At 38.8% G+C, this 18,244-nt stretch overlaps 1 protein-coding gene across 3 annotated transcripts in view; it reads left to right on the top strand.

Moving 5' to 3' along the window:
• The window catches only part of SPON1 (spondin 1), a 230,062-nt gene that overhangs the window by 48,926 nt on the left and 162,892 nt on the right, over nucleotides 1–18,244 (top strand). For all 3 annotated transcript variants that reach the window (XM_048070058.2, XM_013177720.3, XM_013177714.3), the window contains one exon: nucleotides 1,638–1,744. In XM_048070058.2, the coding sequence (XP_047926015.1) occupies nucleotides 1,638–1,744 (107 nt within the window). The remainder of the gene's footprint in view (nucleotides 1–1,637; nucleotides 1,745–18,244) is intronic.

The following is an 18,244-nucleotide window of genomic DNA, read 5'->3' as shown; positions in this document are numbered from 1 at the left end:
TTTAAGTTCATACTAAGATTCTGTGGAATGAATAGAAAAGCAGGCTGAAAATCATGGGAGTTGGGGGGCTTGCCCTTATGCCTATCAGTACTTTATATTTGTATAGGTGTTTATAAAAAAAAAAAAAAAAGACGACGACGACTCACTTTGGTGTAAAATGGCACTTTCAGTTTTTAACTTTTTGTGTATTTGTCCAGTCCTCTATTTTCATGAGTAGGCAGAAGTTACATGCATTTGTACAAACACCATTGGTTTTAGACCCAAATACTGCTGCGTAATGCTAGAAAACTTCAAACATCCTATTTTATGTTTGTTCTGTTACTGAATTTCTAGATCAAAAAGGGCTCCACGTATTCCAGATGAAATCTGAACATATTCTGAAATGAGTATCTTTTAAGGGCTGACTGTCATTGTTAGTAACGTGTTGCAGCTCCTCGCGTCCTGTTTGTGTGAGAGGCAGTCCCTCGTGAATACCCAGCTAGAAAGCAGTGATTGCAATTGGCAGTTGCAGTTTGCTCATGAAAACTCTGGGTGGTCTTCAGTTCCTATTGTGCCAGTCAGGGTTTGAGAGCGTGACAATAGTGCACTACAAGCAACACTGTCTGTATCGTGGCTGAAGTAAAAGCTACTTGTGAGGATTTGTAGTCTGGTTTTCTGACCATTTTCCTTTAATTCAAACAGATTTTTTTCCATAAAATTTATCTCTGTTTCAGACTGCGATTCCTATAAGGCATTGAAAAAGGCTGAGTAATGTTTAAATATCCCCAAAAGTTTTGCCTCAAAGCTCTGCCCTGTTTCATCTTGCTTTATAGCATTCAGAAGAGCTGTAGCTGACACGAAGCTCAGGTGATGCTTAGGTACTGGCAGTGGCAAATAGTAAGATCATACAAAGGTGTCTTGCACCACCAGAACGTGAGGGATGCAATCCTGATGCCAAACATAGTAAAATCAGGATAGGCAGCGTTACACTGTTTCTTCTCTGCTAGCAGCTCCAGTCAACAGCACCTTCGTGGTCACGACTGGAGTGTGAAGGTAGGTGTTATGCTGATGTGTAGGATGCTTTGGCAGCACAACCACAGACGGTGGTTTTGCCCTGAGGAAGGAAGGAGCAGGGTAAAGATGAAGGATAGTTTTAAAGCTAGCACCTCTGTCTAGTTAAGCTGGGGCATGCAGTATGGTCACGTTGCTTTAGAGTCAAAGAAACTTTCTGTGTACTAATGCCTAGATCCTTGTCTGTGCTCAAAGCAGGACAAAAGCTGAAGCCAAATGTTTCAAGAGATATTTCTTCGCATAAAAACAAAACAATAACAGAAAAGCATCATCATCGACAACAAAAAAACACAACACAACCTCCTGTAGAGCTGAACAGATGAGCAATCTGTGTGGGAAAAAAAAAAGAGGGTATGAAAAAATAGCTGAGAGATTTCACATCACTACTCTGCCAGTGCTTTTCAGTTTATGTGGAAACTTGGACTGAAGATTTTTGTGTTCTGGCTGGCTCTGCTCCATGTTGTTAGTGCTCTAGCTTTTGTTAATACCAATTTAAAGCACACACATTTCACATTGAACTAAGAAATTATAGGCATGTGTCTGCCTTCACAACTAATAGTATGTTTTCTTTGTTTCTTATATTTCAGTGACACTTTCTGCTGCTACTCCTGCATACTTTCGAGGATTCACATTGATTGCTCTCAAGGAAGGAAAAGAAGGTGACAAAGAAGAAGACCATGCAGGAACTTTTCAGGTGAGAGATCTTTCCCTGACCTGTACTGCTAGGAGTCTTTCTTACTGTACGCTGGGCTCAAAGGGAGCTATTATTTGCACAAGAGAATGCAGAATATGCTTAAGTAAGCACAAATATTGGTGGATGCTGACATGAGAACAGAATAATGTATTTTATATTCTATGCAATCTCTTCAAGAGGTCAAGGCTTTTGTACCTTGACTTCAACTCGCCTTCCTACACTTTTCAAGTTAAGCACGTGCATAAAATATTTGAACTAGAGCCTGAATTTGTTATCCAAAGAGAACATGAAATGTATTTGTTTTTGCTTTTTGTATTTCTTTGCCTAGCTATTTCTGTTCTTTCAGATGTAGATTACCCTTCTGAGAAGCGTGCTTGCCACAGCTGTAATGATTGTTTTATCAGTCATAAATTAGGTTCTGCTGTTTTATGATGCTTAGTAGTACTTTACTTAACGAACACATTCAGTGGGATGAAATGTTGTTTATCATTATCAAAGGATTGGAACCCAGAGCAGTGATTCACAAAATAGTATTTCCATCTATTTCAAGATCACATTGCATGAAAAAAAAATCTGGAAATAGAGAATACACATCATGTTTATGAAAATGGATAGAAATTGTGTAGATTTGTTGTTGCCCAAGATTCTCAAAAGAGGTATTGTTTGCTGTTTGATGCCAAATCTAGGAATGTTGTACATGGTACTGATTATAGTTTACAGGATGGTTAATAATACTGATAGTAATTTCAATAATGATTTATAGATAAAATACGTTATTTACCACTAAGAAGCACGTCTGTGTTTTCAAGAGAAATACTCAAAGGTTTTATTTTGGTGAGCTACAGGGGGCAGAAATCAGCGTAATGCTAGCATCTCTTCCTAAAGGTCTTCTACGTCTTGTTTATAGCATATATGAAGTGCAAACTCAATACGTATTTGAGTATTTGTTTTCCTATCTAGTTTGTCTAGAGGCCTCTTTCTAGTTTTCATACGCTTTCTAAGAAAACCTGGAATAAATGGTAATGTATTTGATATTGGAATAATTCTACCTTCCTTAAAATTAAATGTTTTCCTAATACTATTTGAGAGAAATCTGTTTAATATGAACGGTTTTTTCTTTTTTTAAAGTAAACCAGCGTTAAAGCCTCAGCTGATGCTAAGAAGTAGAAATGGTGTGCTTCATCAGTGTTAAAAAGAAACTTGTCACCAATAATTTCTCTGTTTCAGTTGTTAATGTCTCTGTAGCATGACTAATGGGAAAGAGTTGGCCTGAGTTTTTCCTTTATGGCCAGATGTATGTCTAACTCATAATAAAGTGAGAAACTCACTAAGCTTTCCTGAAACACAGAGGAATTTTCAAGTCAGCGGAGAGTGGGAGGCAAATGGAAATTCTAAATGGATCAAAACATAAAAAGCCTAATGGATCTCAGTGGAGGAAAGGTTGTTTAATTAGCTTTATTGTACGGATTGCAATCTGAGATCGGTATTCTAATTGGGAGAGGAGAGTTTCAAATTTTATGTGCAACTAAATTTGTGTTTCTGTGGGGCAAGCGGTACTCACTGTACTTGTCCAACGTTAGTGCAATTAACTGAAGCTCGTTTAGATAGTGCCTGCCTGTCCTGCCTGTGTTCATGCAGGTTAAAGAATTTTGTTTAAATATCCGATGAATGCTTACAGTAATAAATACTGATGTCTCTTGTATCATGGTTAGGTGCTTGTAAGTGGAAGAGGAAAAGGGAAGGTTAGTGCAGAAGGTTGCACTGTTTGCTTTGTAACATAAAGATCCTAATGGTGTCTAAACAGTTTTGCAGAATAAGATGTATAGCCATTTGCAGTTATGTATTTCCAGTGCTCAGGTGGAGAACATATTATTCAATGAATTAGCTAATGGAACAGAACTTGGTGAAAATTGCTAAATAGTGGCAGAAGTCTGGATGCAAGTTCTGGGCTACTGGAATAAAGCTCTGCCTCCATAAGGAAACATATTTACTGTTCAAATAATAATCACAACAAAGCAAGGAACATAAAATGCACTGCATGAAGCAAAGTGCTTCATTTATATTAGCAAGACTTTGTAGCGTAGCTAGGATTGATGGAACCCGAGGCTGACAAATGTAAGACATTTTTTTCCTTCCCTCCCCTCAGAGAACATAACCCACCATATTTTCCAGTCTGTGAATGCTACTTTCAAATCACGAAACATGGGTTGCCCAGATGTTCTTGGGCAAAACCTGCACAGGCACAGTACTCAGGTGAAGGTGCCACGGGGCCGTGCCTTCCGGTTTGCACGGAGCTGTTGAGCGTTGAACTGATTGTTGTGTGTAATGCTTCAAAATAATGTAGAGGAGCATGTGCTAGAGTAGCAGGGTGTTAAATAAGCACTGCCTTCTCAGCGACTGATACAGACGTGGTATGCTCAGGTTGGAAAAATGTGGTGTTTGGGGTCATGGCCGTGCTGCAGCAGGTTTTGCTGTGAGCCCCCTTGGATGGGATGAACATGTAGTGACCGGCTGCCGTGAGTTTGCCCGGCAGGGGCTTTGCTCTGCCTTTTACAGCCTCCTCGTGGCTCATTGACTTCTGTCTGACTGCAAGTCAGCAGGTACGGTCAGTCTTCATTAATCATTAAGCTGCAGGGTCTTGTTCCTATAAACAGCACAGCTGTTAAAATTCTTGGTTGAACAGGTCTTTTCTCCTGTACTTTTTTTTGGTTACCTTTGTACTTGTCACAGAGTAGAGACCTTTACAGAAGTGTAGTTTGGACTCCACCATTCTAAATCTGTTTTTCACTGAGAAAACTGAGATTTTTAGGTCTGAGTTTACTGTTTCTTAACGAGGCCAAACTTCTTTTTCTTTGTCTTTGTAGCACACCCAGGGCAGAATCTGGGTTAAAAAAAAAATCACGTTGTTTCCCACAAACATATATTAAATAGCTAAATTAAATATAGCTGGGGAGTTAAATATCCCAAATTCAGTCCTAGAAATATGGGGATGTAATAATATGGCTTTTACTTATGCTAGTGGTAATTGTACAAGTCGGGGGTGCAGTGCGGCACTCTGAAAGCTTCGACTGTTGTGTCCCATTGGACTCTTTACACAAACCTTCCCAACTGCTGTCATGCAGAATGCTGATCCGTCTGTTTTGTAATGTTTAGCAACAGTCTGCAAATTGTTTGAAGGCAATTTAGAAGCAAATTATACTCGGGGGCAACAATCAAGAACTGATAGGCTATAGAGCAGTGTCTATACAGGCCATTTTAATCAGCATGGATATGCAATGTAATAGATTTAGTTTAGGAAATAATGTATAATAATAGAAATTTAGTGCCGAACCTCGTCTGATTCATCTTCATTTCTGATGATGAAGAATATATACTCCAAGGAAAGTCTTAGGGGATGTGATGTTTTCTGAATCTTTTCTTAAGAAGTGTTCAACAGCAACAAAACTTTCATAATCTCTCCAAGTGGCGTGTTCAAACCCTTCAACATATTGTGTTTTACGGAAATTTCAAGGAAAACTTGTGAAATATTGTGTGCAAATATGACGTGCTTTCCTGATGTATGGTGATACACTGACTCAAAGGCTCAAAATTAGACATTTCTCTGTCTTGTTTTAGCATAACCAGCTATTAGACTCTTGTGTGATGTCCACTGTTTTTGTGGTATTTTATTTCTGAATGTAGTAGTGTTCATCACAGTAGTGTTCCTGAAACTATCCCTTTGCTCTGCTGATAAGAAAATAAGTGGGTTTCACTTTCTGTGCTCTTGAACGGATGTAAGAACATACCAAGAACCAATGTAAGAACATACATAGGCACAACAGGACCAAGAGCGAAGGTTTCATTAAAAACATGGCATATGTAAAAGCTGGGGGTGTGTGCTAAAGCAGAAAATATGTAAGGAAAGTTGGAGCAGTAGTAGATAAGTAAGGCAAGTGGTCCTTTATCCTAAGTCCTCCTTCTCTAGGTTTACCCTGAACTGCCCCAAACATTTGTCTTTGTTCCTTTGTTTGCTGAAGGGTGATCGTTTCTTTTGATGCTGTTTAGCTGACTGAAGTGCTTACCAAAGCTTTTAGATTAAAAGGTATTTTTACAAGCTCTTAGAAAAACAGATCCTCAGTTGCTGTGTTCTAGCATTTTACAGGAATCTTGTGTCTTTTTAAGCAGGCGATGCTGTGTTTTGAACGAAGCAGTGTAAAAAGGCTTCTAGGTATGTGTCATGATTTACTAGTTTGCGTATTTATATTCAAAGTTAGTTTGCGTTTAAAAAAATACTGCAATTACTTATGAAGTTTTTTATTATTAAAATTAAGCTATGCTTGCCATCTTGATGTTGCACTCAACTGTATATTTTTTTAACCTTACGTCCCATGTTGAGCATATCAGGTAATGAGTAAATGGCTTATTCTGAGATGTATGAAATGATGTTGCTTTGCTCAAAACTCTGCTAGATGTTTCCCTTTCCCAGCATCTTATCGCTGGAACAGAGTCAGTCATCTTACTCCTTGTAAGCATATGGAAGTAATGAATTTTCACTCTGATTTGATGTGAAATGTTCAATCATCCGGTGGTTTGCAAATCATGTGGGATTAATTTCCAGTTTGTACTAAAACCATATCATTTAAGTTTCTTGGTAAAGGTTCCTCACACCAGTGAATGACAGTGTATTGTCCCTATCTAATTAAAATTTCAAACTTTAAGAATTGTTCAGGATTTTCATAAAGGAGGGTTCAGACATTGGGATATGTAATCCTGGAGTGACAGGTGAGGTTGGGGGGGTAAGAAAAGGATGGACACTGTTTATTTCCTTGTGCCTTTAAACCTAGTAATTATGTGGTGACCACATGTATAACTAGTTTACGTTTATCAGAAAGAAAAGAACACAGAGCTGCGTGCGTTGGCTTCAAAGAGAGACAGATGCTGTAACACCCCCATACAAAGGGCGGGGGGTTGTGGGTGCAGTTGCATCCAAGCCCCTAAATGAAAATTCTCTTTCTGAAGTTTTGATCAGCAGTTCTGCCATCAGCAGGAGATAAATCAATGTGAAACATCTGTACACAGTCATTGAATTCATGATCCAACGCTATTACAGGAATGTGTTAAAGATGAAAGAATCAGAATGTGCCAGGTATATGACTTGGAGCCTGAGAAGGGAGAGATGAATTTTGAAAAATTAAATGTTATATTTATGTCTCCTGGTCTTTTCAATTTGCCACAGTATTCCTGAATTTCTGCTAAAATCCAATCTTTCCTTGCCGTTATTGCACAAGAATCATTGTGCACATTATTCTAGACCAAAAAAAAAAAATTAAAAAATGTAAAATAAGCCTTAGCTCCTGTTTTGTGTAGGATGGAATTGGTTGTCCTTGATGGAAACTTTCACACATTTTCTAGAGCTCCCTGACTCTCATATCATGATACTTTTTTTTTTTTTAAGCTTATATTTAATCTTTGAGTATCTGTCACAGCAAGTTCTAGTGATTAGAAAATGTGAATGAACCCTTTGAATGAGATTACATATAAAAATCACTGGTACACTGGAAGAACTGTAATCTGAACCACTTATTGGCAAGGTTTTGGTTAAAAATTGTTGTGTCTTGCTTCAGACAATGAAAGATTATCATATAAAAGAAGAGTGGAGAGCATCAGGAACTTGCAGAAGAAGAACAGCTCTGTGATAGTAATTATTTATTTACAAATTTTTTATTTGTTGATATTTCAAGTTGTGCTTTCAAAAAAACCCACAACTACCTGCTCCCCTGGGGCAGGGAGAGTAGAACAAAAAATAAACAAAAAACCAGAAAACATGCCTCTTGAGATACATTAGCTAAAACTCCAGGATCCAAGGTTTATCAGAGTCAGGTTATCTCAAATGTTACTTTTACCCTGCCTTGCAGCCTGCCAGTGTATGCTGTCTACCGCTGCAGTGCCAGAGTATGTCATGGTAAGGTATTAGAGCTGCCTACTTAAATCTCCCATGAAAAAGAATATCTACTAGATTATTCTCCTCCTTGGATTAGCAAGACTTTCTGGTCCCAGGAGGCTCCTGAAGAGACTTGTTAGATAATTGTTTCCTGGTATTTGGCATTGGCGCTTAACAAATCAACTCCCACCTATGTGGGAAGATGTGAAGAGAGGAAATGACACTGGAAGCACTGTCCTTTTCTGCCTTGGAGACTCCAGACTGCTTGTCATATGCATCAGCATTGGGAGTCCCCTTCTTGGCCTCTTGGGACCATTTAATGCTTTACAGGAGTCCTCTGCACAGATCTTGCTTCCAGACCCACAGCCAGTTTTGCATTTGCAATTATTTAATTCAGAGCCCAAGTCCAGTTCTGGGCGTGCAGATCCCACGAGCTCTCTTCTGTCCATTAGCAGAAGCTGTATGTTCTTCCCCCTCAGGCAGTGCTGAAGAGGACACATCCATCTCAGTGACTCTAAAGGAAGGTGTTTTAAATATCCCTTTCCTCCAGCCCAGGTAACCTACCTAACGCATTGTTACTCCAGTGTCAGATAGATGAGTCACCATCTGAAGAAAGACAGACAGAAATTTTAGCAAAGACATTTAACCCAGCGGCAACAGCCAGATGCTTTGCAGTTAGCATAGGATAAACGGACTATAACTCCGTGTATTTGGGCTCCGGTTTCATAGAAATTTCTGTTCAGCATCTTTTTCTTTACTCCTGATGTTGCCATCAGGCTTTCCTTCCTAGATTTCCCTTTTTGTCTCCTCAGTATTTACCAGCTTCATCTAAGGCTCTCAGCAATTATTTTGATTCTTTGTGGCTCTGCTGAGCTAGATCACCACTGTTATCTCCTTATCTCTTATTATTTTTCTTTAATGCTCCATGGCTTACCTCTGTTGTAGTTATTTGCCATTCTGCAGCATCAGAAAACCTTCAGTGTGTCAGTTTCAATCAACAGGACCTCAGAGCAAGTGTCTGTTCTTTGTACTTCCACTTTACATCAGGTTACAGAGCTTTTGTCAGCTATTCCCTAGTGATCTGGACTTCTTCAGCTATTACTGTCTGTAATCCTAGTTATGATAAGTTATGGATCTGGACAATCATGCTACCCACAGAATGATACAGGGTTTTTAAAAGGAATGGACGTTCTGGGGAAACGTGCTCATTTTGACGCTTCTCTCCAGGTGAGTACTGCCAGCTACCAGACTACGATGAGTAGACTGCAGAAGTACAAAATTATAGAAGTACTTGAAAGCCTTCTCTCATATTGTGCTTTCTTCTCCCTTCAAGTGTCTGGGGGGGGGGGGGGGGGGGGGGGGAGAAGGTAGGAGTGATGGAGGGTGGAGGTGATGGTAGAGACTGAGGCTCAACTTGACAGTTTCTCCAGGCTATATGGACTTCTCAACTCTTTTAAGAAAATCGCGCTTTCAGTCCTCTAGAGATTTGAGAAAGGAACACGTGCACCAGTAGGAGGTCTCCCAGTTAAATTTAAGTGGTGGTTTGTTTGTTTTCTTTAATTAGTGGTCTTGAGTGCCTTCAGAGAGTTTCTGGTGGTTTAGGATTGGAAATAGCTCTTATAAATTTAGGAATTTGTCTCTCTCACTGATTCATGAATGGCTGTTAAAGAGAAAATCTTTTAGCTACACTTCAGACCATATTAGAGACCTTCAGTTCTCCGGGCTTCGTAGTCATGAGGCAAGTCAGCTCTCATCACAACTCATTGCTGAATTCATTGCTACCAGACAGAATCTACTGTTTGCTGTGCCATTTGTCTTGAGATCTCTTTCTGAATTCAGAATGCAATTTTGCATTACCACAGTGACCATGTATTTAGCTTTCATTATTCCACACTGCATGTGTGCTCTTCTTAGACCTAGATTGCGGTCAACCCTGACAGTCATCCTCCTTTGCAACTGTTCCCTTTCTGATGATGGTAGGAACCTCTCCGTGTTTGCAAAGGGATACTGTTTCAGCTTCCATTGCTGTCCTGAATAGTTGTAATTGATTATTCGCTCTGCTGTGATAGCTCTTTCTCATGACCTAACAACCCAGGATCATTAGTCATCTGATCAGTGTATTTACTCTACGTCAGAGTGGTGTATGTAGACTATGTCCTGAATTCCTCTCCGTGTACCACAGGACATAAAAGCCAGGTAATGATGAACAATATTGCTGTTTTGTCTTACAGTGATGGTGATGCAAGATTTGTTCAGGGAAATTAACATATTTTGATTCTGGTGCATTCAACGTTTGCTTTTCAGTACTTTATCCTAATACACATTTATAACTGCTTTTAGTCTTTTCACTTCATGCAGTTGTGAATGGAAATCCACTATGATGTCCTCAGAATAGGAAAAGACTTGTAAAACTGAAAAATCTACCTGTTCATTTTAAACGCATCAGATGTTTTGCTTCAAGGACAGTCTTTACACAAGAGACTTTGCAGACATATTTCTGATTAAAATACTTGATTTTCTTTGGTTTCTTTTCCTTAAAAGCTTTAAGATAGGGCCAGAATGTAGCTTTAAGACATCTCCTTTCCCTGACCGGACGGAGACTATTTGGGGTCCAAGACCAAAAATCTATATAACATTGCTTTTTCTCCCAGATCTACTCTTACAGGACTCCAGGAGTTTCTCTCTTTCCAGCATAGTGCTGGATTGCTTCAGTGTAACGTGGCCTTGTTCCTCCCTGGTTTGTAAAGTCTGGGATTTTAAGGATATCCCTAATTGAAAGTACTGATAAAGAAGAGCCTCTTTGGACAAATGGACCGAGTTCTCTAATCAGGATTTCTCCTGGTCTGTCACCCCACATTCTGTTTCCCTCCAATTGTTCGACATCTCCTTAAACTCTGCTGATGATCACCTAAAAGATATTTCTTTGGGTTAATATTAAGTCCTGTAAGAGAGGTTCTCAGTGTTCATCTAGGACCTAACTATAATTTTGAAAAGGTTTCCTGAGGTGCTGCCCTGTGAGCCACCCCACTGGTGACATTTGTTCAGTCCTGTCTGTTCTCCGGTGCCCTTTCTGTTTCCCACTTGCACTGATCCCAGCGTGCCCCCTGCATCTCGTTCTGCGTGGATTACCTGACTGCTGTCATCACTGCTCTAACAGTCATGCTTTTATTGCTGACTTCTCATCTGCTAAATTGCTCTCTGACAGAATTGCCCTGATCCTACGCAAGACTCTCATCTTACCTAGCAGACAGAGCTAGGAGATCTGGCTTTTACTCTAAGCAGCAGATAAGGTGATCTTTGCCTCCCCTGGTCCTTGACTTGCTCCTTTAGTTTTGAGCCATTTCTTAAAATAGGAAGAGTTCTTCCCTTTTGTGTTGGCAGAACTGGCTCCTCCTCCCCTCCATCTCTTAGCTTTTTTTTTTTTTTTTTTTTTTTTTTTTTTTTTTTTTTTTTGCTGTACAAGAGAAAGATCAGGGAACAGGGAACCGTATTTTTAGATACGGTCTCACTACTGAGACCAATCCTGAGTCCAGTGGTTTCTAGGTAGCTTCAGGTCAACTACTTAGATGAGAGGTGTGCAGGGGCTTGACTTAGTAAGCAACCACTGCAAAATCAAGGATATGTCTAGAAATGATGTGCCACTTGCCATTATAGTTGTGCCCGGACTGATTCCTGACTTCTCCTCCGAGTAGTTGTGCTTCCGGAGGGAGCTGTTCCTGGGAGTCACCCAGGGTAAATATACCTATCAGCAATCACTGAAAGGGGACGGAAGAGTTACTTGTAAGTAATTACATTCCCCATACCTGGGTAGCATTTTATTTTCTCACTATTTATCTTCAGCTACCCCCAACCCTCCCCATTCCGTTGCCCTTTGCAGTTACTGAGAGAAACTGAAAATGGCATGTTCCACTTGTCTTTTCTGATAACTCTGTAAGGGGCAGGCTATGAATGTACGCTACAAGTACAGCACAAGCAGAGTTTTCTGACCTAGGTACTTCTGATTTCAATTTGTACAGACAAGTGAGTACCTACAGGGGCAAGACATTTCAAGAAGCCGTTATTGCTGGTAACCAGTGGGACTTTCTATACAGGATTTTTTTTATTTTGCCAAATAACTATTTGCTGGACAATATTTTGTATTTTGTCTGTGTAGTTACTTCTGATTATTAAAACAGCAGTGTATTAAAAATTAATTTTCATATGAAAATAAATCAAGAGTAGCAAGAAATTCCTGATCCAGTTTCATAAAAGCCAGTGTTTGGCTCTTGAGAACGCTTTTCATAGCGCTCAGTAATTAGAAAGGGAAATTCCCTGCTGGTATAGAGCTACCATTTTGTTCCCTATTCCCTGCATTGTCACTGTGGGTAGGATTATTATGCAATCTCTGGCAAGCTCATCCTAGCAGACTGCTTACTAATTTGTAGGCTGTAGGTGTAAATTGAAAAGCCTTCATCCTGCTTCTGTTTACTTCACAGATTGAACTGGGCTCCAATTATTCTCATCTGTGTGAATTGAGGCACTGTTGTTGCTCTTGCCTCTTTTTTTGTCCTTGTGGGTGGGCATAGCTCTTTTAGACCTGCATTTCTTTTCAAAAGAAACATTTAAAAGAATGAGTACATAAGAAGCAATTTTAGTACTTACAGTTCTATAACTTTAAAGATTATATATATATATAATATATATCGCTACAGTCACTATTGTAGTACAGGTTCCTTAGGGCATTGCCGGTGTTTGTTCATGATTTGTCAGGCACACATCAGGGTTTTGTTCTCTTGTAACTTATTAAATCCACCCCCCGCCCCCCCAGTTGCATGAGTAAAGCTGACCTGCTTGTATAGCAGGCTTAATAATACCTGATGTTGCTTGGTTTAAGCCTGTTTGTCTCAAACCTATTTTAGCTAACCTACTGTTTTTTTAAAGAGGAGAAAAACAGAGGGGGAGAGAGGGTACATAAAGTAGTAAACAAATACTGAAACTGGATAAAGACTTTATACTGTGACCTGTTTTGAGCAATAGATCACTTTCTTATGAAAATTAGCTACCTATTTTATATTATTAATAGAAGAATGCTTTCTGGAAGCTTCAGGGAGGTATTTTAAATGGTTGCTAAGGCAGCAGATTGCCTCTTATAGGTGGTCCTTTCGCTTTGGCCTCTCTGTACATGATATTGTGGGAACCCTAGAGGTAGGAATATAGCCAGAATCTGAAGTTAGTAAATTACCCCCCACGCTAATCCTACCTGTTAAGAAAGTCTGCCCACACATTGTAATAAATCCTAGTGTTATTAAGATAATCATAAATGGTTTTTGAATTATAAATGTTTGTTTGTTGTACACATAGGACCAATGTATTTTTTTTTTGGCTATACACAATTTCTTGGCTTCCTATGAGATTCTTTCAGTAACCTAGTTTTCTCATCCTCAAAGGTTATTCAAAGTACAAACATGAATTAGAATTTGGTTATGATATATTTAGACAGTGGGATTATATAATAGCCTCACTTTCAAATATTATGTGTTCCAAACAGTAATTTGGAACATTTTTCTTAGAGGTTGTGTAGGATTTTTGTTAAGGATGAAAAATACCTATAAACTATCTCCTCAAAATTATATATTTACCTGTTTTTTTCTTCTAGCTTATCTTATGCTCACTCATCAGCTCATCTGATTGCACTAGTTGCAAAATGTATGAAACCAACATAACAAACAGCCAGCTTTGTATGTGGTGCAGATGTTATGCAACTGCCAGCTTCCACAGAAAGAGCAGTGCACATCACCACATGTTCTTAGGTTTCTAAAGCCATTTGCCTCTTGTTGCCAAGTATGAAAGAGATTTGACATAATTTCTGGAGAATAACAAACCTGATATAACCATTGTGAAAGCTGTTTCTGGAGCACCAACAGTTCTGTTCATATTTTTACATCCATACACATCATGTACAAGAAACTGTTTATGCCTGAGCCAAATAAGCCAGAATGATGTAAACGTGGGAAGGACCAGTGCAAGGATAAAAATATGGAAAACACAAAGTCAGGATAAAATGCTGAAGTCATTGCTGCTAAGGTGCTTAAGGTGTTGATGAAACCTTTTACGAATTTAGAGAAATCATTACTACGTTTTTATTCTGATTAAATTTACTGAATTTGGTCCTAAAAATTTCCTGTTGTCAGTGCTACCAGATTTGCATGAACCTTTATGGATATAATACAGCTTTTAAATGTGCTTTGATATTGCCTTTCTGCTGAAGATTTTGAAGTTTTTGCGTAAATTACATTCCATAATTTTTTTTATAAAATGTGGAGTTATCAAAACCAGTTTACAGAAAAATAAACTGTCAAGCAACTTAATCAAGATCACAAATCACACTTTAGCTGTGATTAAACTTCAGGAGTTCTGCTCTTTACATACAGTGTTTGACTCTTGAATCAAGAATGTTTAAATAGTCTTCTTTCTTCTTGCGTGTAAATACTGTCCATGCATAAAATAACAAATGTTTGTGAAACGAGTAACATTTCTGCCACGAGTGTAAAATATAACACGGGAATTTTAAAAGAAGAGCACGGTATAATACTGTCTGTTTGGTGGGGTCCCTAAAAGCAGTTCTGGTAATGGCAGCCGTTGTGCTGGTATGTGATCTGAAAGATAAGAAAGTTTTACTACAATATTTAAATGACAAAAAAGCCTCCAAATACTCTTAGCACTCTAGGCTTGATCATTTAAACCAATAAATGGGTCTGGATCCATGCTGCACTTTAGTTCTTCCTTGTTGCCAGTACAGAATCTGAAGTAGTAGCATTAATATGTATTCTGGATTAGTAAAGTGGATGGTATAATGCCTGCTGAGCTCTGTATAATACAGAAGTATTGTGCATTTAAAAAAATAATCCCAGAAGTAATAATCTCCTTATCTATTAAACATGATTCCTGACCTTTCATTTTAATACTTCTCTAATTACATGGTTCATATTCTGGAGATAAGCCATCATTTTTAAAGTGTCCATATCTCCTGAAAATTAATTTTTACTTCATATGTGGCCATCGGAATTTGTTTTCCCTCCTTTTGAGACAGCATTTTGTTATATCTTGTTTTTAAAGTTTGTTTTTTTTTTACAGTGGCATGCTTCAGAGGATTGTTTCCTGAAGCACTTTTACAAAATTTGTATGATTAGTGTGTATAAAGATGTAAAAGAAATTTATTGAGAATAATTCAAAATAACATTGAAATTATCATGCTGGCGTGGTTGGTCTTAAACACTGAGATAGATTTCTTTTATCACCAAAATTCAGCTTTAGAAACGAAAGAGACTTTTCAAGAGCTAGAAAGCACTTGCTGGGCCATATTTAGTTTCTGCAGTGAAAATCTGTGTTATTGCTAGTGCTTCCACGCTGTTCGTGTTCTGCAAACGTTTGCATAGGTAGGTTAGACTGTTTGTGTCACTTCTGTTGATTCTGGATACATCCTGTTCTCAGATTAAAAAGAACAGATTCAAAACAAACAAACATACAAAACTTTTACAGCTATCTGCTTGAGGTTCTCACTTAACCCAGGAGGAAGGGTCAGCTGTTTATATTCCTGCATACCCACACTTTCTCACTTTTTAGAGAAGGCAATATTGTCTGGACTCACTCTGTTTGGTGCTGTACTTAATTTTCCATTATATTTCTTGCTTGCGGGACACCCTCCCTAACCTGTTTAAAGTCCTGTGACCGAAAGCAGCTTTCCTTCAGGTAGTGTTTCCAACCTTGAGCAGATGAAGCATAATAAAAACACTTTAGCTTTGCTACACATGCTTGTTGCTGTGTGTATTCCATATGATGAGACTTGTATGCAATTTTGTCTGCCACTAAGAAAGAGTTAACATATATGTCAAAAAAAAAAAAAAGGTCGTTTGAGCCTTGTTTTGCAATTTTGGAACTTCTAATTCCAGAACTGTAAATGTTGATTCTGTTTGCTTTCCAATCTCTTAATTGCATTTCTTCATTTTTGTGTTAAAGTCTCCAGGACATGGGGCAGGACCTGAGCCTCGTGTCACCCCTTAGCTAAAAGCTGTCATCATCGACATCAGTTAAAACATAGCTAGAAAAAGCATAGTAGCCAGCTGCTACTCTCCAACTTCAGTTATGGCTAGAATTGCCCACGTGAATTAAGCACTGTACTGTGGTGGTGGATAGTGCGTGTTGTGCACGAGATGAGCACAAAAGCACCGTGATTCTCCTAGAACCGTGCCTGTCCATTTCCAGACACTGTATGCTGCCGTTTAAACATCGTGTGTAGACATTATTATTATTCTGTGCTCAGTTCCATGAAATTATCTGAGTGTTTACATCTTTGAAAAGTACGACTAAGAGCATGCATAGGTGAAGTTCAGCCGTTTGGGACCTCAGTTTTGTTGATCTTTTCAGATGGCTCTTAGAAGCACAGTAGGAGGGGGGTCATCTCTTTTATTCCACTGAAAATGGATTGTTTGCCAAAAGAAAAAGGAATGCTTTATGGCATAACACCTGCTGCTGCCTTCTTTTACATCATGAATGTTGCTGTCTCTTCATATTTCAATGACCAGAGTAGTGGGGGAGAGCTGAGTGCAAAGAATAAGATCCTGAGATTTTTCAGAATTGTCTCTAATATCAATCCATATATGAACAGAAGGTGTGTATACTGGGACTGAGTATCAGACCAGCTGTAGCACATGAGCAATAATACCTCAAGCGTACTTAAGACAGTTCAGATCATCAGCAGAAAGTATAGGCAATTTTGGTTGCCTTGCAGTTATTTGTTGTTTTTTTCTGTCACTACTGTATGAAGGGCAGACCCAAACAACACAGAAGAATTATTTATTTTCCACAACTCGGGCTGGTAGCAAAAAGGGCTATACAGAGAGGTCTTTGAATAATACAGAAGAATGGAACTGGTTGAAATGAGAAATTTCCCCCGTCAAAATACACTGTTGTGCTAACTAATACAACAATTAAATGACTTGGAAATTTCCAATCAAAAGGTTGTCAGCACTTTGTATGTAGATAAAAATGAAGCATACTATTCCTTGTATTGCATTATTTATAATAGATCATAAAATATTGAAGCAACACTACCTGATGTGATGAAAAATCAAAACATGTAATTTCAGGATAGATTGTTATGAATGCATTTAAAATTACACAAATGTTTTACATGATATTGACTAAAACAGCATATTTTCAGAAGAAAAATGTATTTTGACAAAACTATATTATGAAACTGGAAACTCTGTGAACTAATATTTTCCTACTTCTTGCTGTTAGTAGTCAAAGGAGTTCCAAAGCCTAAATTTCAGTGAAAGGCCACCAGGTCAACTAGAAACTTAGCTTATTTTAAAGCATGTTTTTGGAACAATGGAATATCTTTTTAGAAATCTATTGTATTTCACCTGGATTTGCTAAGAACGTGAAGGAAAACACTGGAAATAGAACCAAAGTAAATACAGTTTTTGTTCATTTAAATCCCACATTATAACTTATTCCATTCTTCATATCCCTGATGCCATACACGTTTGCCTGTTTCACAGTGATGGAATATCGCTGAGAAGATTGTTGTTGCTGCTAGAGATCTGCAATTTTAAGTTTTCCTTGCTTATGTGTCAAACTGATTTGGAAATGAATTTTCTAGTTTCTTAATGAATGTCACAAAAAGCTGTTTTTTTCCCAAAGAAAATGTACTTAACTCCCCCTCAGTCTGCAACCGCATACACTGAATTTCGATTTGCCCTAATGAAATTTCAAATGAAACAGCTTCACAGTTTTGCTATACATATTCAAGAGAATTAAATTCCTTTGAGACTGAGATTTTTTTATTTTTTTTTTTTCTGAAGCTGTTGTGCTCTGTCATTTGCATGTACGGTATGATGGGAGTGCACATTTTTAATTAGAAAGTCTATTTACAGCCATGAAGTTGACACACATAAAGAAAGCTTATATTTCAAAACAAAACGCGCTGAGACATCAGGAGGCGCAAACTTAATCTAACGTTTGTATATATGGGGTTGCTCTGAAATCCGCCTGCAGCTTTAGCTCTTATGTGACAGTGCCATAAATCCTGGATCTTTATTTTACAGTCAGCGTAGCAGCGTCACGGCAAGAGATGCGAGCAGGCTCTAGCCCACCTTCTCCCTCGGGCCCCTCCTGTCCCTTCTGCCTTGGAGCAGGGCCCAGCTGCCAGCCTTGAGCCGTGGCCGTGGCACAGCGTGCGAGCGGCTGGGCACTGCCTGGCACCCTCTGCGCAGGACCTGGTTTCGGGCATGCCCGCCTCACCTCGGGCCTGTTGCGATGCCATTCTTTGGGAATTTGCTGTCCCCTGCACTATTTTTCTTGGAAGTGCACTGACAGCGCACAAACTCTTTTCAGAAGCAGATCAATCAAAATCACTGTCTTTAATAATTCCCTTAAAAAACGGTGCGCACGAAATATTTGACAAGATTCATGGTCCATGCGCTAATACAGAAGTACAACTAAGCAAACTTGTTATTCAATACATTCGGTGATGCAAAATGGCATCAGTGTATCCACAGGACTGTGCAGAGCCGCTGTACAGATGTGTGAGTGGGGAA

The sequence above is a fragment of the Anser cygnoides genome, chromosome 5 (genome assembly GCF_040182565.1).
Source record: "Anser cygnoides isolate HZ-2024a breed goose chromosome 5, Taihu_goose_T2T_genome, whole genome shotgun sequence".
NCBI lineage: Eukaryota > Metazoa > Chordata > Aves > Anseriformes > Anatidae > Anser > Anser cygnoides.
The sequence above is the reverse complement of the archived record's forward strand: the minus strand, read 5'-3'. Positions and strand labels throughout refer to the sequence as shown.